This window comes from Stegostoma tigrinum, chromosome 22, assembly GCF_030684315.1.
Source record: "Stegostoma tigrinum isolate sSteTig4 chromosome 22, sSteTig4.hap1, whole genome shotgun sequence".
Lineage (NCBI taxonomy): Eukaryota > Metazoa > Chordata > Chondrichthyes > Orectolobiformes > Stegostomatidae > Stegostoma > Stegostoma tigrinum.
The window spans coordinates 23,033,540-23,055,633 of NC_081375.1; the positions used below are offsets into that span (position 1 = coordinate 23,033,540).

Genomic DNA, 22,094 nt, shown 5'->3' on the forward strand with positions numbered 1-22,094 from the left:
CAAATTGGTGACTCTCTTCTGCCTGATAACTTCTCTGATGATACCACTCAGATTGGGTATTATAAATCCTTGCAATTTTGCTCCTTGTGATGAATTGTGCTACAATATTTTTGCCTTACAATATATTTTGGGCACTTTCCATGACTATTCTTAAATTGTGGACATTGCTGGCAAAGAGAGAATTTATTGTCCCTAGCTGTCGTGAAAAACACAGAAACTAGGAACAGGAGTAGGTCATTTGGCTTTTTTAATAACTGCTTCCCCACTCAATGTCATATTCCTACTTTCTTTCCATACCCCTTGACACCTTCAAGATCTCTTATGTCAATCTCTTTCTTGAATATATTGACCGGCACAGCTTGCAAAGCCTTCTCTGGCAGCAAATTCCAAAGGTTGATCATTCCCTCCATGAAGAAATATTTCCTCTTCTCAGTTGTAAATGGCCTACCCCATATCCTGAAACTGTTATCCATGGCTCTAGACTCCACAGCCAGGGGAGACATCTTCTGAAACATTACTGTTTGAAGGCAAAATGAATACAATAAGACAGCAAATTAAAATGAATAAAAACAGAAATTTCTGTAGGGACACAGCAGATCAGGCAATATCTGTGGTGAGAGAAACAAATTTAATATTGTGAGTCCAGAAATACTCTTGTTTGGAGTTCAGTCTCATATGACTCTGGAGTTTTATCAGACTCGAAATGGTAATTTTGTTTCTCTATCCATAAATGATGCCACACCTGCCAAACTTCTCCAGCAGCTGTTTGCTTTTAATTTAGATCTTCCGAATCAACAGTGCTTTAGTTTTAGATCAAAATTAATAACTGCTTAGAAATTAGAAATTTGTTAGCTGTGAAAGGCATACCAAAATAAATACTAAAAATCTCCCATTTGGCAATAAAGTACTAGTATCTGCAGGAAAGCTTTTACAAGGAGAAATCTGAATAGTTTTAAATTTAGATAGAATTTTATTTCATTAGAATCTACCCTATTGGCACCAAGCCACGATTGCTGAGGCCTACAATCCTATGAAAATTCACAGGTGTTTGGTCAGTGTTAAATTTGGAATAACAACTTCCAGAGTGTAGTGAGCCACTGGAATGTGCTGTTTTTGTAAACATATTTAAACCCTTTGCATGCCTTTGTGGTTCTTGGCCAAGACAGAAATTACATAATATGGAAGGTGAATGGATGAATAGTTAACACATACACGATCAACATGATCTTTGACCTGGTTTTCATTGCCTGAGTGGGATGGAGAGGAATTTTCCAGAGTTCTTTCACTGACTATACTCTTTATCCCCTCTTTTTCTTGCCACTCCTAAGAGATCACAAGGCTGCCGGTGGTCAGTGGTGGTGTAGGAAAAAATGTTGAGTCATGTTTCTTCAACCATCATGACTCAGAGTCAGCTTAGATAAACCAGTTACCCTCTTCATATCCATTTTTTTTTACATTAACAGGAGTAAGTCATGGATTGTACCTACCTGTGAACATCATACTTTGTGAAATTGGAATGGCAATTTCCTTTGTCAATTGGCTTGTCAACAATTTGAGAGGTGTTGTGGTATTTTAAAAAATGTGTATTACTCATGAATGTTCCAGGCGTTGAGTGGGTTTGATATTTCAAATCTTCCAAAGGTTGATATTGCATTTGTCTATTAAATCCAGAATATGAAAATAGCATCACTTGGTCCAAGCATAATATTGGTGGCCTGCCAAAATTCTGAGAGATTGATCACAGAAAGTCTGATAAAACTTATTTTCTCAGTTTCCAGTACCATTATAGAACCAGCAAGCCATTTCAAAACGGTAATATATATACACTCTGCAATATTCCTTCTTTTACAAAATATGTTCAAGCAATGACCCAGAAATATTGGACAACTTTAAAGTCATTTTTTAATGAATTGTGTAGGGTCAGGTGGCCAAATATTTTGTTTGCATTCGGTCAAAATATACAAAAAGTTGCTATTGCACATTGAATACTATACTTACAATAATATGTAACAAACTCCAAGTTAACATTTATTAAGTAACACTAACAACTAGCATTTTGAACGCACAGTAGCCATTTTTCAGACACAGCTTTCTTAGCCTTCATCAAGGTGGGGATGAAACATACATTCATTTTCCACACCAATATCAGCAGTGGTTATTTAGAAATACTTTATTATTCAGTGAAACACTTTGAAGTCTCCTGAGATTGTGAAAGGTACCGTATAATGATTCAGCTGAATGAGAAGTCTTTCTTTCTTGAGAACATTTTCGCAGATTCCAGCTGCAGTTATAGTACAACCCTCAAAAACGTTTAGGAGCTGGCGCTTCAGAGTATCGCATTGATTCAGTAACAGCAAGCACTGCACTTGACCAGCAATTAAAATATTGCAATATATAATAAACCATTGCTGAAAATTCTTCCTCATAGATGGAAGATTGTAGATGATAAAACATTGAATGAAAAGTCTTGCAGCACATCCAAAGCAACATTGACATCTTCCCTTCAAACTTGTACTAAACAAAATAATAATGGCAGTGCCCATCTGTTGGTAAAGGAATGAAATGTTTCAAACTGTATTTGTTCTAAGTAGAGAATTTAAATATTTTACAAACCATTTTGTTCATCACTAACTAATCAGAGACAAGCAGAAATCATAGTGAGTGTAAAGGATCCCTGGATATTAATTCAAAGAATCAAAGGGGTGTTCTTCCCAGCCTACTGTATAATGACTGTCTATCAACTAAAATCACTTTTTTAAAAAAAAACAGATTATGCATCAGAGTGACAGGCAATAAAAGTCGGCTCTACCAGCTGCATTCATATCCTGTGAGTAAACACATAAGTCAAGAAATAAACAGTCAAATTACTGGGGTGGGACAATGTCCACGGCTGTTAGTCTAGTATGATAACAATTACTTTTTGTTTTTACAATACCAATAGGCCCACATGATGAGGGGTATGGGCAATCCTTATATCAGGACTTCCTGTTTTATTACATTAATATTCATGACCAGAATGCTGAGAGAGATGAGGCCACACAAAGTGCAGCAGTAGCTGTAGTATAACGAGTAAAGCTTGGCAGTGTGATATGCTGATTAGGCACAGTATACATCATAAAAACCTTATGGTCCCCTGGGACTATGGCAACTACCTTTATTTTTAAATCAGAACAGGAAATTATAAAAATCATGAAATTTTGTTATTTCTTGCAGCACTGCGGCAAGATGAAGCATCACTAAGTATTGTTATATGAAGTTAATGTTTTTCTCAAATCAACAGACTCTTGTGAGTGTTCTTTGGCAAAACCAGGAGACCAAGAATAAAATGGGAGGAGGTTAGGGAAACAGAATGGCACTTTCAAAGAATAGATTAGTCCTTCTTAAAAATGTTTCTCAGTTCAATACTGGGTACGTCAGGGCAGTCCCAATGATTTCTTGGAGGGAGAAACTAGGCATCTCTTTCTGGTTGTATGAATGCATTTGGGGTTTTAGTATACTGAGAACAACTGGAAGTGGAACAATTGACTGACAAGGGTATCTATAAGCCTTGTAAAATATAATGTCTTCCCAGTGACCTGCTGCCCCCAGGGTTCAGCACCGCAGGACACAATTTGAACACAATCAGTTCGGCAGGGCCTTCAGAAGTCACAGCCTATGGCTCTTGGCAGACTGGCATTATAACTAAACAATTCAAAACTAAAATCAATTTAAAATGGTCAGGGTCAGTGTTGAAAATATACATTTCAGCTGCTTGGCCTAACATCCAACAGTTCATATGTTTATTTGTCCAGCAGCAAAGAGAATTGGTGCTATAAAAATGGTTTCCCTTCTTGAAATAGGGTTACCTAAGACTGACATTTCACAATGTAATTATGGATAAAGTTGGGCATATGGATCATTTAAATTCATAATCCAGAAGTGTAATTTAGGCTTAATCACCCTGATTTTAAGTCTGTGCAAGAGCATAGGCTCTCAGTAAGTTAAAATCAGGCCAGTCTTCACCAATTCCTTGTCATTTGCTCTACAGTGTTTGTTTCTCCTGATTTTGCAAAAATGAACAATGTACCATTTTAAAATTTAACGTAAACATTTTATGGAAATCCTTCACTCTCCAAATCTCACCATTCGTCTCAGTCAGATTGGCTGTGTCCTGTGATCTAGGTCCACTGTTTCCTGTGCCTGAGGCAAATGCTCATTATTCGTTCATGAGCCTTGACAGTGAGTATTCCTGAGCCTAGTCTTCTTCTCTCCTGCTGCCCATACTCCCAGATATTATCATTTACATTTGACTGTAGATATCCAAGATAATTTTTCACCTCCTCCCTAGTATGGATAATTTTACTGTTCCTATTCACACTCATGAATAAACTCACTGAGTAATGAAGAGAGTTGTATGTAACACTTTGACAAAATCTTGGAAAATGCTCAAAAGTTATCTCATTGACTGTTCAGATTAAATTCCAGTTTCCTTTCACATTACATGAACAGGACATTTCTCATGCCTTGAACATATCGCATGCCAGTTCATCATATCCCAACCCTTAGATATAAATTTTGTACATTCAACAAAGAGAAAGACTTGTATGTTCATTTTCTGTAATCAAATTCAGAAAAATTGAAATTGTGCAAAGTGGTTCATAAAATCAAACCATGGACTGCATTTTTTTAAAAAGCCAGAAGAAGTGTTTTGCCACTAACACTTATCATTAAAATGGAACTGAGCAGATGAACGTTTTTGAGTACTAAATGTCTTTTGAAACTTCAACCTTTATTAACTACTAAGAAACGATTTTTCCCTAGTTTATATTTCCCCAGCTCTGCTTTCTGTTCCCTTTATATTTTATTCTCCCACTCTATTTCTTTCTTACATACCCAACAAAGGTGTTAGAGCCCATCATTAAGGAGGTTTTAACAGGGCGTTTGGAAAGCAATTAAAGTAATTGGGATGAATCATCATGGTTTTGTGAAAGGGAAATTTGTTTAACCAATTTATTGGAATTCTTTGAGGAATGACAGATACATGGAAGTGCTCCAGGATGAGGAGCTGTGACAGCTGCTAGGGTAATGAGCACACAACTCTGAGAAGTGGTAACAGTGTTCATAGATCACTTGGACATTGATCAAATGCAACCATTCCCTTTTGATGAATTTTCAGCATCGTGATACAACCTTCTCAGTGCCATGTGTGTACTGTCAATGGTACTTGGCTCCTGGGGAAATCCAGTTACATTCCGAAATCCTATTGCCCAGCTGCAGCACTAACTTCCTCGTCAGGAAATAAAATGAACTGCTATAATCTTGTACAGATAGCATCAGTCACTGTCCTGATGGATTTCTAGGTGGACGGCTGAGAGAACCCCCACACAGGTCGTCTAACACTCCCTGGAAGAAGCCAGTCACATTGAACCTCAACACAGCTGTCACATTGACAACCACCAGGAGAGGATGGCGTTCCCCGCCACACACCTCGTCCCACGGCTCACAGGTCCCACTCCAACACAGTTCCATCATAGTGTCCCTAGACAGAAGGAGCCTGAGTCAACACTTCACCTCGCTCATGCCCAGGAAATGGAGGTGGGGCAAAAGGCTCTGGTTCTCCCTAGAAATCGTGCAGCTGTGAGCTCTCCTGAAGTGCTCCTCAGCCTCTGAAGTGGCCTGTTGCAGCTCATGAACTTGCCGTCATCCAGGATCCTCCTGAATCCACTTTCACCTTCTTCGAAAGGCAACCTCAGTGACTAACATCACACCAACAGTTGGGTGCATGACTCCTGAAATGACCATGTTGGGAACAAACAAAGCAAAAAATGTTCTTAGCTTTGAGAACAGATATGGTGACATAGCTTGCAGATGAGGGCTAAACACACTCCTCCATACATTGAGACAAGCAGCATCACAATGTTACGGGCCATTTCTCAATCATTCATTAAACTTCAGCCTTAGTCTATGCACCAACTGGTGGAGGTATTGCAGCAGTTGAATCGTAGAAAATGTACAGTGTGGAAGCTTCCCATTTGGCCCACTGAGTCATACCAACCCTCCCAGATCTAGCCCTCTACCCTATAACCCTGCATTTTCAAGTGCTTAGCCATCTTGCCTGCAAATCCCTGGACACTGCCAATTCGCCTTAGCTGCACATCTTTAAACTGTGGCAAGAAACCCCTGCAGAATTTGTAAACTCCACTCAAGGGTGGAATCAAACCCACATCCCTGGAGCTATGAAGTGGCAGGGCTAACCACTGAGCTACTGTGCTGCCCTAAAAATATCATCAACTCCCATCCAGTCCTGGACCCACATTAACAATGAAACTTTCCACTGCATTCTGAAAGGCCCATCAACACATTTACATGACTGAAAATGAGGTGATCATCTCCAACCCCCCAGGACCCTTGCAAGTATCACAAGTTATGAGTTGCTTTTGGCCAGAATTTGCCTCTTTTTATGTCATTGCTATTAACATTGGCATCCTTGGGATACCAATGCTCAATTTTTAAGAAACAATGGCATAGTGCAAATCACCTTTGACCAGTATTTGAATCCTAAAGGCATTTACTCTGCATGCATTATAATAAATAAAGAAGTGATTGCAAATTAAATGCAGCTAGTGATTGCAGGGCATGCATCCTCAATTTACATCTTAAATGTCACAACATTCAACAAATGTGGAGCCAGTGCTTTTACCCTTAAAACTGGCACATCCACCTATCCTGAGAATTGCCCCAGCCATTTGCCAGTTGCAGTTAGCATTTAGTGACCAGCAAGAGATGGCAGGAATGTAGCTCACGGTGGATACTATCAGCACTAGACTCTGCCTTGTTGCCAGATACCAACCCACTCCCAAGACTCTCCATCTCCCCTTTGATCTTGTACAATCTAGGCACCATATTTACACCCATTCCCCTACACGGGGATCCACCACTTTGGCTCATGTCCAGCTTTGTGAAGGACAGCCCCCAGCTAGCTTTGTTTATAAATCCTCTATTCAAGGCATTGGGTATTTATCTAGCTGCGAAAACCAGTTAACTGCATATTTAAAATCCCCACAAAGGTGAACCAAAAATTGGTGTGACTGGTGCTATCCATTCTGCAAACTGGACTTGTTTGCTGATTCCTTTACTTTCCAGCCTTTTGATTTCTGCCTGTACTTTTGCTGTAAGGCAAATGGCATTGGGCAGACCTTGCAGAATTGTGGAATTGCTTCCTGGACAGCTTGCAAGGTGGCCTTGGCTCCTTTGATAGCCCCTAGATCTTCCAGAAAAAATTCCAGGTGTTCAATTAGGACTTCCCTTAGGCAGCCATTTCCTAATCGATAAATGTTGAGTCAATCTGGGTGAACCTTTCTCAACCAATTTTACCCAATCAATCTTGGGACTAGGTCTTATACTACTATTAGTGGTAACTGAACCAGCTGCTTCTCGTACCCTTAAACAGTAGAGTTTTCCAGTATAGGTTCTCAGTCTAGTTGACACCTTGTGCAAACTTAAGAATTGCAGTTCAGAATGAATTTTGTTAAAGACTGAAATGACCACACAGGTATTGGCCTCTATTACAACCAGATGACCACTTAACCAGATGTTTATTTTGTTTGGTTCTGATTTGGAAGTTGCTAAGCAATTTAACTGTTCCAAACCAGACGTAGGTGGACTTTCCAGGGTGTGCACCCTCCTGGATACCGGCCTATGAGTCCTCTTAGTCACTTTAGGTCTAATGGGACTCTTTTGCTCACATGAGCCCACATACCAGCAGCAACTGCAAGGCTTGCCAACCGGGATCCTGAAGAAAATATTAACTGTTAAGCTGAGACTTTGCTGTGTTTTGGGGATTTGCTGTGGGCTGACCTGTAGTTGCTCTGTTCAGGGTATGTCCTGAGTGAGGCTATGAAATTGCCTTCATTCAAGTGGTGTAACCAAGCTCAGTTGGACTGGCAAAGGTGTCTACTTTCATCAGAATATCCTGCAAATCATATGCTCCACTTGCCAAATTTTCCAACGATAAAGCCAGTTGTAGTGCATGCTGAAGTCCATTTGGGCTTGAGCTCGTAGGTGCTTTTGCCTGGTTACATCATCAATCCCATTCTTGCCACCACTGAAATAACTCATAGGCCGGTATCCCATCACCAAGTCACCCTTTATTTACACTTGGAGAGCCCTTGACATGGATCTAACTACCTGAGAGCCAGCTCTCAGACTGACCAGAACCTCTGACACTCCTGTTTATATCTGTCAGCCAGGAGTCCCTGATTTGACCAGATTAACGGACCCAATCAGGGAACTCATATTCTATCCCAATCACTACGGTCTTGACTGCTCCACCCCCATTTTGGTAATGATCTCCCTTTGCTCCCCCTTTTATCTTCCCTGCTGCTCAAGGCATGGGTACCCAGACTTCTGACTGACTTTGACAAGCTGCCCATAAACACGAGTGCCCAGACCTCTGACGACTGTTTTTGTGTTTTTTTGACTGGTGGTAAGTGATTTTCTTGACTGTTTGTGACCAGACTGACTGCTGCCCTCTCCCTGTACTGCAGTCAGACATATCTCCGATCATGACTGGACTAAGCAGACTACTGACCAGGGCCAAACTCATGGATTATGTGCCTGAGGGCCCCCCACCTTCATCTGGACTGAGGACTACCCCCCGCATATTTTCCTATATAGCCATCTGTTTGAGTAAACATGCAGTATGGCAGCTGCACATGAAGAAAGCACATGCTGTAGGTGTTAGGCTGACATCTTATTATGATATACAGCAGGATGTCCCTGCCCACACCCATGGAAAGATCCCTACAGACAAGCAAGACAAAGATCCTGTCCATGCATCTTCACTGAAAAACACTTTGTTGTGGCAATAGTGATGGCCTTTAGGCTCTAGCTAAATGCAATCATGCCAATGGGCTTGGCGTAGCGAGGTAAGGCATTGATGCTGAGAGCACTGAGAGAGTAAGTGAGCAGCCCTAAGATGCAGCCTCCGCTCCAAACCAAGAATTTGGTGCCTGTCCATGTGGGCAAAATGTCCTCACAACAGCTTTTCAATGCTAGTTGCTGGTGTTCCCTGCAATGCAAGTTGTACTTCCCAAGCTTCCTGCACATGAATTGGAGAGGTGCCAGGAGGAATATGAGGCATCGACAAATGTCGGATGCCTAAGTCCATGGATGAAGGATGTTGCCCATGGATCATGCCTTGAGATGATATTGCTGAGTCACCATCATAGAGACTGTTCACAGCCAGCAGTGAGCTAAAGTCACCAGTTATCCGCTTTGACTTCTAGATTGAGAATGTTGGTGTCTAGTTTACACACTGCAGCTAGTAAAATGGGCAGCTGCATATAAATGCGGCAAGAGTACAGTTAGTAAGGTCATTAACAAACAATAATCCTGCGGATTTGGCCATTTGCCTCTGCCTCATGAGAATCAATGAATTCATCCCAACACAGGCCTTGTGGATTTCTTGCATGATTCTGCCTTATTCTTACTATAGTCCACATTGTTCAAGCTTCAATAAGACTTGCCACGGGTTTGCCACATGATATCTAACAAGGTTGTGCACAGATGGTTATTGGCGAAAGGGAAACTCATGGTGCATGGGGTAACATGCCAGCATAGATGGAAGAATGGGTGGATGGCAGAAAGTAGAGAACATGCATAAATTAATCTCTTTCAGCTTGGCAGAATGTAGCAGGGGTCTGTACTGGGCTCTCAACATTTTAACATTTATATTAATTGAGGTGCAGAGAGATCCATGTATTCTGGAGCATAAGTCACAAAACATTGATGTGCAGGTACAACAAGTCATTAAGAAGGCTAATGGAATCGTATCCTTTATCACAAGAGGAATTCAACATAAAATTAAGGATGTTAACCCTCAGCTTTACTGGGTATTAGTTAGACCACATCTCAAATACCGTAGAGATGATGGGAACTGCAGATGCTGGAGAATCCAAGATAACAAAGTATTGGGCTGGAAGAACACAGCAGGCCAAGCAGCATCTTAAGAGCACAAAAGCTGATGTTTTGGGCGTAGACCCTTCATCAGACCCTTTTCTGATGAAGGGTTTAGGCCCGAAATGTCAGCTTTTGTGCTCCTATGACGCTGCTTGGCCTGCTGTGTTCTTCCTGCCCCACACTTTGTTATCTCCAATACCGTACGTAGCTTTGGTCTCCTTATTTAAGGAAAACTGTAAATGTGTTGGTGGTTCGGAAGAGATTTACTAGATTGCTGTCTGAAATGAGTCAATTGTCTTATAAAGAAAGGTTAGAGAGGCTAAGCCTGGTTCCACTGTAGTTCAGAAGAGCGATGGGTGACTTGATTTAAGTTTGTAAGGTCCAGTAATGGCAAAGAATGATTCCTCGTGTGACAGATGCCAGAAATAGAGGACACTGTTTGAAAAACACGAGTTATCTTTTAGGACAAAAATCAGGAGCATTTTTTTTCCTCTTAGAGAGTTGTGCAACTTTAGAACTCTCTCTGTCTCAGAAGATGGTAAAGGTGGGGTCATTAATTATTTTTAAGGTAGAGGTCGGTTTCTTACTCGGCAAGGGAATCACATGGCATTGGGAATAGATAGGAAGGTGGAATTCGAAACACAAATAGACCAGCCATGCTCATATGCAATTACAGAGCAGGTTTGAAAGGGTGAATACCTCCTATATTCCTATATTGTCTCTCTTCCATTCTTTCTGTTTTTCTCTTTCCTCCTTAATTGATCCTTCTTCCCATCATTTCTCTTTCTCTTTTCACTGTTCTCCCTCTCTGCTTCCTAATTTTAAATTTGTTTCTTAATAGAGATGCCCAGACAAGTATAGTAAGCGATAAACAAATTCTGATATAATCTTTACCCAGACTTTGAGCATGTTATTGTTAATGATTGCTTTAAAAAAATCAACAATTTTTAAAAAATGAAACCATTCCCTTTACATTCTTCCCCCACACATACCATAGCTACTTTTTTGTGTGTTCCTGTTGCTGGCACAATTTAATTTAATTCGTCCTAGTAACAAAAAAAAAGTTATATTTTGACATCAGTTTTCATGTTCTCAAGACAACTTGATAAATGCCATCGGATATTCTTGAATTTTAATCTGACTTGCAGAGCTTCTGCAGATCAGTGTACTCAAATGACATATCCTAAGGTTATTAACACAAATACGCAAGTCACAAAGGCAAGAGGGTCTTGAAAATCTGAAAAAAAAACAGAAAATGCTGGTAATAGTCAACAAGTGTCTGTTTCTCTCAGTGTATATTCAGTGATGCACCGAGTATTTCCAATAATTTCTGCTTTTACATTCAATTCACACAATCCTCATCTCACTCACATAAACGACTGTTAAAACATTCTGGTAATTCAACAGCTTCCATAAACAAATCGGTCTTCTGAATTATACCGTTATGTTGGAGGTAAGTATAACCTTACAATATTAGAATAAATCTGTAATTTACAAATCCTTGAACCTCTGCTTGTCTGTGTGGTCTAATTTAGTGAGAAAACCTACATTTGTTAAGAGCAAAGATTAAATAACACTGCATTCAGAGCTGCAGAATAAAATATTTAATATTTGCAATCACATTTTTTGCATGCACCTAAATTATCTCAGTACATTTAACCTCCATATTCTGCTCATAACGACCATTTTTTTGGATAAATAATAAAGTTGAAGGAAAAATCTCAGAAAAAAACTTCAGTCAAAGACAACAGAGTGAGCTGGGATTTATATAAAGCTCCATTTCAGGAGTGGGCTACGTGAGGCTTGGATGCCAACAATAATATAGAACAGTTCAGTCAACAGATTCCACCCATCCATTCTTTGAAATTTAACATAAAGCGTTGCAGGAAAGTTCTGTTTTACACTTTGCTACCAATGTACTTTGATCAGTTCAATGTCACTCAGTATCTTCATTGCAAAAATTAACCCAAGTAGCTGAATAACCATGAGAATTACACCAAATGCACCAATTGAATCTATATTGCTGTTAAGCCAATTAGTGAGCTGTGACATGCACCCTTGGATGTAAATATAATTCTGGGCTGCCACTTCTTCCATGTGTAAAGTGCCAAAGCCACACTGAGAATTCATAACTGTGCCATTTTCTTGAGGATTGATGCAACATGAAGCAGGAGCTCCACATGCATGGACACCTGGAGAGCTGCAGTTAAAATACCTGTAAAAGTAAATCAAACAGTTTAAAAACACATCACAAGTTCTGTTTTTGACAGAGAAAACATACATAATTTGGATTCATTTCCAGTTTCTAAACAAGTCTATTTGCGCTGGCTGCCTATCTTTGCTTAGTTGATAATTATATAAGGGTTCTTGACTGTTTCATAATTACCAACAAAACTGCTACACTATAGGCCACAAGAAAGAAAACTTGCTATGATGATATCAGACAGGCAATGTTAGTAGAGTTAACTACACTCATGAAACCTTCCATTGATTAGCTGGAAATGAAAAATGAAATTATATCTTGATTAAAACTGTGGATATGAGTTTGTCTTTTAACCCATGCTTATTTTCTGAACCACTTATCAGGCATATCGGAAGAATTTAAAACTGATAAACAATCTGACATTACCAAGGCACTGCCCAGACCCAAAAAGTCCTGGCTCAGGTCTCAAATTCAGAGAAACTAATACTCCTACATTATCACAAGACTTACTTTGTGTATAAATTGCACCAACCAAAGTGATCAAATGAAGAGCTGTGAGGAAAGCTGATGTCCCAATGTGACAGGAAGTTGTAACTTTATTGAAAGTATGTTTTTGCAATTTGACATTGTGTTATACTGCCACTGTTTGAAATCATTCTCTTCATTTTGAATGGTAGGCTACATAAATATGTGCATGATATATATTTATATCACAACTTTCCAATTCTTTCATGGAATTTTGTTATGCCAACAAAAATGAATTGGCAAGAGCCACTAGTTTAGTCAGAAAGGATAGTTTACTTTTGAATTTCATGAACTACTTGAGCAATTTGTCTCCTTCATTATGGCACAATTTGATAAAAAAAGAAACAAATTAAGTGAAAATGATTTTAAAAAACATTGCAAATGTGGGCAAAAAATGTTGAAAAAAAGACAAAGAGAATGCTGGAGTAACTCAGCAGGTCTGGTGCAATGTGTGAACTCAGTTCTGAAGAAGAGTCATATCAGGCTCATAATGTTGTCTCCTGTTTCCATTTCCACAGATGCTGTCAAATCTGCCGAGTTTCTCCAGCATTCTTTTTTGTTAAGAAACAGTATATTCAGGGCTGAAGGAAGACTTTTTGTTTTAACTGCCCCTGCTATTTTGCTTGTTGAAATAGCAGTAAAGTAGAAGTTTGGACTATTAGTTGACTGTTATATGGCAGGTATGACATCATATGATAAGCATGGATCACGTGGTTCATTACATGTGGCTGACACAATAGCTTTCTGAATGCATCTTATGGTTAAAATATTTTCCATTCCATGATGCCTCGGCAGATCCTTGACTCATTTTCTATTGATGCCTCATCTTGAGACATTTTCTTTGGCTGTTTTTTTTTGCCAATCGACGTTTGCTTCTGCCTTTCATTCTCAGGAGCAAGGTTTGGAGGCAGATGCAGACCTCTGACTCAGGCTGTTAAAAACAAATTTGTGCAACGGTACATGTCTCTATTTCTTAGCCAAGTGCAGGAGGAAAGTGTAACAAGTGATGGAAGTTGTTTGATTTGGCCTGACATAATTCGAACGACGTTTTACCCATTTTTCTAACATCTACGGAATTTTTCGGAAGTTGGAGTTCACGTGGATCAGGAACAGGCGTGGAGAAATACTGACAAATCCTACAAGACGCTGGAAATCTGGAACAAACAAAGGATGGTGGAGAAACTCAACGGGTTTGGCAATATCTGCGGAGAGAGAAACAGAATTAACGTTTCGAGTCTGAAATGACTCTTCTGAAGAACAGAGTTCACACCTGCTAAGTTTCTCCAGCATTTCTCTGCTTTTGTTGATGAGAAGAACAGTTTGATTCAACAGAACCTCCTAATGAAAGTCAACATAACTAAAGTTTGCACCGGGAATGCAACTCCGCGCAAAACCTTTCTTTTGGCAGAATGAATATTCGATTACTGTTGAAGCCCAAACTAAATACAGGTTAGTACATTGGTCAATATGTGTTGTGAATCTGGCTGGTAACCTACTCACAGGTTTAATTGCCAATCGTGATAAGACTCAACCCCGCAACACTTTAATCCTTGTTGGATCTCGTTGATAATGAACCGGACATCAGGATCGTCCCGATATCTCTTGACACCCAGGATCATGCCGTTCTTCAGGAAGCGTTCGATTCTGTCCCTCTGGGCGTAGACCACGCTCCCGCCTATGATCTCCGCCGTCACGAACATGAGGATGCCAGCCGTGAAGAATTTCAGCAAGTACTGGTTCTCCCTCAGAGCACCCAGGCAGCCAGAGCAGGAAAGGACACTAATAATCAGTCCCACAACAACGAACGCGAGCATGGGGTCTGTGCTCAGAGAGTTGATTTTGTTCAGGTCCAGAGATTCCTTGTCTATCAGTCCCCAGATCCCGATCCCAAGAATCAAGTAGCCCAGCACTGTAAATATGATGTTGGACAGGACCATGAGGTACTTGATACAACCGTTGACTTTGTTGACTCTGCAGAGCCGCTGGGGGTTGTGAAGCTCTGACCGCACATCTCTCACAGTTTCAGCACCATCAGACTGTGGACAGCGACTGCACGATGCCTCTCCCAGTTTATCATCGTGGAGTATGCCTTCCTGTTGGATTGGTGGGGAGTAAAAAGATAAGAAAAGGAAGGTCACTGCGAGGCTCGTCTCCCCTGAGCTTAGATATTTAAGTTTGTTTCTACACTCGGAAAATATCAGAAAGCAGTGGAGCTGTGGCTACAAGCAGTCCATTCAATTTGCGCGGTCCTAACCATTTCTAATTAATCAGAGATAATGGGAACTGCAGATGCTGGAGAATCCAAGATAATAAAGTGTGCAGCTGGATGAACACAGCAGGCCAAGCAGAATCTCAGGAGCACAAAAGCTGACGTTTCGGGCCTAGGCCCTTCATCAGAGAGGGGGATGGGGTGAGGGTTCTGGAATAAATAGGGAGAGAGGGGGAGGCGGACCGAAGATGGAGAGAAAAGAAGATAGGTGGAGAGGAGAGTATAGGTGGGGAGGTAGGGAGGGGATAGGTCAGTCCAGGGAAGACGGACAGGTCAAGGAGGCGGGATGAGGTTAGTAGGTAGGAAATGGAGGTGCGGCTTGGGGTGGGAGGAAGGGATGGGTGAGAGGAAGAACAGGTTAGGGAGGCAGAGACAGGCTGGGCTGGTTGTGTGGTGCAGTGGTGGGAGGGGACGAGCTGGGCTGATTTTGGGATGCGGTGGGGGAAGGGGAGATTTTGAAGCTGGTGAAGTCCACATTGATACCATTGGGCTGCGTGGGTTCCCAAGCAGAATATGAGTTGCTGTTTCTGCAAACTTCGGGTGGCATCATTGTGGCACTGCAGGAGGCCCATGATGGACATGTCATCTAAAGAATGGGAGGGGGAGTTGAAATGGTTTGCGACTGGGAGGTGCAGTTGTTTATTGCAAACCGAGTGGGGTGTTTTACAAAGCAGTCCCCAAGCCTCCGCTTGGTTTCCCCAATGTAGAGGAAGCCACACCGGGTACAATGGATGCAGTATACCACATTGGCAGATGTGCAGGTGAACCTCTGCTTAATATGGAAAACCATCTTGGGGCCTGGGATAGGGGTGAGGGAGGAGGTGTGGGGGCAAGTGTAGCATTTCCTGCGGTTGCAGGGGAAGGTGCCAGGTGTGGTGGGGTTGGAGGGGAGTGTGGAGCAAACAAGGGAGTCATGGAGAGAGTGGTCTCTCTGGAAGGCAGACAAGGGTGGGGATGGAAAAATGTCTTGGGTGGTGGGGTCGGATTGTAGATGGCGGAAGTGTTGGAGGATGATGCGTTGGTGGGGTGGTGTGTGAGAACGAGGGAACAGGCCCCAAGCCCCACCTCTTCCTCCGTTACATTGATGAGTGTATCGGCGCCGCCTCTTGCTCCCCAGAGGAGCTCGAACAGTTCATCCACTTCACCAACACCTTCCACCCCAACCTTCAGTTCACCTGGGCCATCTCCAGCACATCCCTCACCTTCCTGGACCTCTCAGTCTCCATCTCAGGCAACCAGCTTGTTACTGATGTCCATTTCAAGCCCATCGACTCCCACAGATACCTAGAATACACCTCCTCCCACCCACCCTCCTGCAAAAATTCCATTCCCTATTCCCAATTCCTCCACCTCCACCGCATCTGCTCCCACGATGAGGCATTCCACTCCTCACATCCCAGATGTCCAAGTTCTTCATACCACAACTGGTCAATAAGAGTGGTCACTTTAAGAGTTGCTGTTCTTTAAAATTTCAAGACTTCTGCCTGTAGATGGTATTCTCAGCAACCCCACTTCTGACAGCACTGTGCAGTCTGTGGTATTAAATATTATCCATCATGTAGACTGATTTCTGTGGGGGAAAAGGTCTTGAGGTTTATAAACAACGGCAGTTATTTACCTAGGCATATTATTACAGGTATTCACAGTCTGGATCAAAAACAGAATTGCTGGAAACACTCAGCAGGTCTCGTATCTGTGGAGAGAAATCAGAGGTAACATTTCGAGTCCAGTGACCAGTCTTCAGAACAGTCTGGATTCTGTGCTTACTGAAGTTATTATATGTTACATTGACATAACTGACTGATTAAAGGTACTACACTGAATCCATGACATAGAAAGAATGACTAAAGGCAAGATAGTGTGTAGTCTTTGTGAAATCCTGCAGATCTATAGGTATAGGCTTACTCTCTTCATTTTTGTTAATTTATTTTTCAAAAAATTTTGGTAAATTTAAACTAAATTGTATTCAGGGATGGAATAATGTTACATTATCATTCTACACAAATACCTTAACTGTTCAAAGTCAACAAAGATTTCTCTGTTTCAGTCACTAGTTTATTTCTGCACGATGCCTGATGGGGAGATCATGGGATCACGTCCCAGGGGCTCTCCGAACATAATTAACGGTCATTTGCAAAACCCTAAACTGAAAGATTCCTTTAGTTAGAGACATTCAAAATAATGCTGTTTTACTTTAAAAGCACATTGTCACTAATAAAAATGTTTTTTTTTAATTTTTGGACCTCTGCACTTTCATCTCTCTCTGAATTTCTTCATTCACCCTCAAGTCCTCTCTCAGCATTTTTCTTTTGCCATAAGGTCTACCTTCTGTGCTTTGAACCTATTTCGATTCATCTCATGATCATCAAGTTGCCCTTCCTGGTTGTCATGTTAATAGGTCTCTTTCATCAGGCTTTTTTCTTGATTTTTCTAGATGATACTATTGTGGCCTACTCAAAAATTAATCCTTGAAGAATCCTTTGTTCTAAATAAATATTGTTCAATGTCAAATACCACTTTCCTCTCCAAGGCCCTAGAATTTGCTTTCATCTTTCAAGTGTGTTCTTATCTTTCCTGCACCTCCGTTCAATCTTTCTCATTTGTTTCTTGTACCTTCCACAGCAGCAAATCAATAACCATGGTCATAAATGGCAATCCCTGTGACTGTGATGGATTATCCTTTCCTACTGCTCTGCAGTATTGGACAATTAGTCACACCGTTCACTGTCAGCTCATCACTCCCAACACAATGAACCAGCCATCTTGTCAGTTCCAGTGCAACAGTTGAACCTATCAATCATGGCTAGAGCACCACTTCCTCTGTGGTTCCAACACCTCACATGTTCACCAAGGATCACCCTCTTTATCAAGTGTTGTCTATCCTTGTGCCTCTAGGAATCTTTGTAATCTCCTTTGGCTCTTCAAAACCGCAACAACTAGTTCCTGTCTTTGCTGTTCTTATTCTGATCCTCTGTATATCAGACACACCTTTGCCTCAGTAATGGTGAACTACTGAAGTGCATCACCCTGGAAATGCTCATTTGCAAATTTCAACTTGCCCTCTTTTAAGAGTCATCTTTGAAAAAATCTTTTTGACCAAGCTTTTCTGATCTCTGCATTTTTCACAAGTAAATATTTTCCAGATACGAAGCATAATATAAAAACAATTATTGTAAGTATGTTTCCCTTCAGAAGTTGGTCAGGATTTGCCCTGTTGAAAAATTTGGAATCATTTCCAAACCAATATCCAATACTTGAATACATCGAAAGAAAGGGAAACGCTGGTAAAGAATTAAAGATGTAAATACGGAGATTATTTTACAATTTATTACTAGTGGCTGTAGGATTTTTTCTTTACTAACATGTACTTTGGAAATACAATTAATTGGATCACTTTTTTCCAGGCTGTACTGATGTTGCACAGAGAAAATCACTAAAACAAAATCATTGCACAACTTAATAAAGTGTGAAGCTGGATGAACACAGCAGGCCAAGCAGCATCTCAGGAGCACAAAAGCTGACGTTTTGGGCCTAGACCCTTCAGAGAGGGGGATGGGGAGAGGGTTCTGGAATAAATAGGGAGAGAGGGGGAGACGGAAAGAAGATGGAGAGAAAAGAAGATAGGTGGAGAGGAGAGTATAGGTGGGGAGGTAGGGAGGGGATAGGTCAGTCCAGGGAAGATGGACAGGCCAAGGAGGTGGGATGAGGTTAGTAGGTAGGAAACCTTTCCAGAACCCTCTCTCCATCCCCCTATCTGATGAAAGGTCTAGGCCCGAAACGTCAGCTTTTGTGCTCCTGAGATGCTGCTTGGCCTGCTGTGTTCATCCAGCTTCACACTTTATTATCTTAGATTCTCCAGCATCTAAAGTTCCCATTATCTCCATTGCACAACTTAATACTTTTCTAGTGGCAATTTGGCAATGCAATCATTTACACTCATTCAACCAAAATCCAATGAGCAAAGACAACCAGGGAATTTCTGGTAATTCTTTAATTATGCTCATGTGAAATTATCTTTTTGTTTCATTTTATTGAATTGACCAAGCATTTTTAACATCTATTTTCATGATATTATGTGTTTAACATTATTTAAGCTACAGAATGTAATGAACAAGGATCATAACCCCAAATCATCTATGGATATACTTAACATTCAACTGCAATATGAGGAGATACAGCCAAAAGATTATTCCTCCACGGAGGAATCCTCGAATGTCACACCTGAAGCTATCAAGAAAGCTTCAAAGGGACAAATGCACGACAAACTGAACTGTAACCCCTTTTGAATATCTCAGGCTGAGAAAATTTTGAGAGAAAATACAGCAGTCTGGATAGGACAGCTGCTTTGTATTTTCCCTTTTAAGAATAAACAAGGTAAGCAGTTAAAGGCCAGATATAACTTTGGTCTATGTGCACTAGTGGATATACAGTGCTTGGATGAGCTTGTGGGCTAAGATACTCAAGTATACTAGTTTGGGTTAAAGTGCTTGTACCCTATAAAAATCACAGTCAAAAAACCATTTACTTAACACCATTTATTGCAAGTAAAGGATTCCCTTGCTTTGAGTGCTGGGAGCCACTTGTAAGCCACTTCAAAAGGAAATAGGAGAATCTTGAAATCAGTCACTCAACCATCAACATTCCACAGGTAAGTTTCACAAATGACCCAGAGACTAATCAGTATATCTTTTGTGCTCCTAAGATGCTGCTTGGCCTGCTGTGTTCATCCAGCTCCACACTTTGTTATCTTTTAAATTTGTTTTTTTCTTGAACTCTCCTCATTTCTAATCTGTGTGTTGTGCATTCTCACATTTAGTAACTGAGTAACTTCCATTAACTCAAGAAAGCCTGGTTAAATTGTCCCATTTAAAACATTTGGTCTGGGAGAAAGATACATACCAGGAAGGGGATTTTTTTTACTTAACCTTGTTACACCAAGCCCAGGGAGGAGGATGAAGAAAGGAAGGGATCTAGTTCAGCCCTTCTTATCCAAGGGTTTGGCATTGTGTCCCCTGTGGAACCATAATAAATTGGGGAACATCACCCAGGGACTGGTCATGTCAAGAAATAATGTACAGCATGCAACAGATTAAGCAGAAAGTGTTTATAAGTAAAGCTAATGATAAACCATGGATTATTGAAAGAAGGAAGGCTCATTTATATTATACGTTATCACAACTCATGGACATTTCCAAAAACGCTTCATGCACAGTTAATTACTTTGAACAACAGTAACTGTTGACATACTTTGAACTTTGCAATTCACTGCCATAGTATTTGAGGTACACAGTACTCCCTCTTTATTTTATTTGTTCATGGGACATTGGTGTGACTGGTTAGGCGAGCATTTATTATTCAACCTAGTTACAAGAAACTTAAGAATCAACCACATGGAGTCACATTCCACCAGATTTTGTTCCCTAAAGGATAATTGTGAATCAAATGGGGTTTTGTGATAATTGACAGTGGTTACATCATCACCAGCTTTTTAGTCCAGATGTTTATTGAATTGAAATTTCACCATTTTCCACAATGGGCTTCAGACACATATCCCCAGAACATTACCACCACACCACAATTTCAAACTCATGTACTGCCTATCACAATGAAACAAAAAGATCATTTCATATGAACATAATTAAGGAATTACCAGAAACTCCCTGGTTGTCTTTGCTCATTGGATTTTGGTTGAATGATGACTGAAAGATCCTCTATAATGCTTTCAATTAATTGCAGTACACCCACTTTTCAGAAACTTATTTCAACACGACTGACCTTGTTACTAATATACTGACCCGTGCCTTACCCATTCTTCAAAAAATTACACTAAGAAAAATTGGTTTTCTGTTTTTGGAAACACTCTCTCACAGCTGGTGTTCAAATATGAGGATTTCTTCTGTGCATTAAGATTATTTCCACATTTATAATCAGCTACAATTTGACATGGTGGGGCATGGAAACTAACAGCAGATATAATTTTATTGAGTTCCAGTATTTGGATAAACTCACAATGCCATCATACATTGCAATTGTCTAAGCAAAAATAACTTCTAAGGGGAATAATGCACATGTTAAACAAAGAAGACTACACTTTTATCTCTGTTGTCAGTCTTTCATTTTGTCTAGTTATTAAATAACATTTTTTTCTAACTTTGTAGACTGTTTTTTCTTTCTTTCTTAGTTTCCTTTCAATAACACATTGAACAATCCCAAAAGTTGCTCTGACCAGAGGTTATTTTGCTGAAAAGTTAGCTTTCACTTTCTCTGCAAAGATGCTGCTCTTGTTGAGTGCTTCTACCATATTCTGTTTTTACTCCAGAAGGAATATTGTAATTCTATGAAAATTAAGATACTTGCTTGGAAATGATACCGAGGGTTCACATAGCAAGGCGACATTTTATTATCAATCACTTATTAAAGCTATAATTACAATATTTTGAAATTATCAATATGATCTTTTACCTTGAAAATCAAAGGACTGAGTTCATCCGCATCTCCCTTCTTGATGAAAGGTAAACACAGCATCATTTTCATCATGAACTGCACCATGGTTCTTTTCAATTTCTGGTCAACTTTAACGGAAAGTATTCACAAAAAGTCAAAGCAGTTGTTTCACTAGTGATTGAGTGAGTCAGCGAGAAGTAACAAACCCCTCCCCCCAAAAAAACAGTTCTTATATCATGTGAAAGTCAGAACCAAGCGATTAGAGGGGAGGATCTAAGTTTTTTACTGAAAGCCCGTTTTGTTTTTTCACAGTGTCCATTGTTCTGACATTTTGTAGACACTGCTAATGATTGGTCTGCATTGCACTGACATGATTTCACGCATGAAACTCTTGTCAAAAGAGTTACTTGATTCACAGAAATGTGTTGCAAATTTCATTTAAATGCACCGGACTGTGTAGCAGGAGAAGGCTAGGAAATTACGTAGGTTAATACACGTTTTCATTGAAATGCAATTAAAACAACTGAAAATGTCGAAATAGTTGTCATCCGGGCTACACAGCCTCCAAGCCCCCTGCATTGGAAGTCAATGCCGAGAACAGTACGCTGACGCCAATTGCGCGCACAGAACATCAGAGCAGCAACGCACGGGTGCACCCATGCAGCTTGGGGGAATGTTCCCTGCAATCTGCTCTGGTTGGACTTGACCTGAAGG

At 40.5% G+C, this 22,094-nt stretch overlaps 1 protein-coding gene across 2 annotated transcripts; it reads right to left on the reverse strand.

The window, feature by feature from the left end:
- Window positions 1-1,920: 1,920 nt before the first annotated feature.
- tspan10 (tetraspanin 10) lies at window positions 1,921-21,924 on the reverse strand. 2 transcript variants are annotated; one of them, XR_007249914.2, is made up of 4 exons: window positions 21,399-21,924; window positions 14,168-14,760; window positions 10,932-12,154; window positions 1,921-5,768 (listed from the first exon to the last, which is right to left on the reverse strand). XR_007249914.2 is itself a non-coding variant. In XM_048555551.1 (3 exons), the coding sequence occupies exons 1-3, from the start codon at window positions 21,483-21,485 to the stop codon at window positions 11,848-11,850; spliced, it is 987 nt and encodes a 328-aa protein (XP_048411508.1). In that variant the 5' UTR covers window positions 21,486-21,924; the 3' UTR covers window positions 10,122-11,847. The 2 variants fall into 2 exon arrangements, 1 of the variants encoding a protein (XP_048411508.1); XM_048555551.1 differs by lacking the exon at window positions 1,921-5,768 and having other exon boundaries at window positions 10,122-12,154.
- Window positions 21,925-22,094: the final 170 nt, after the last annotated feature.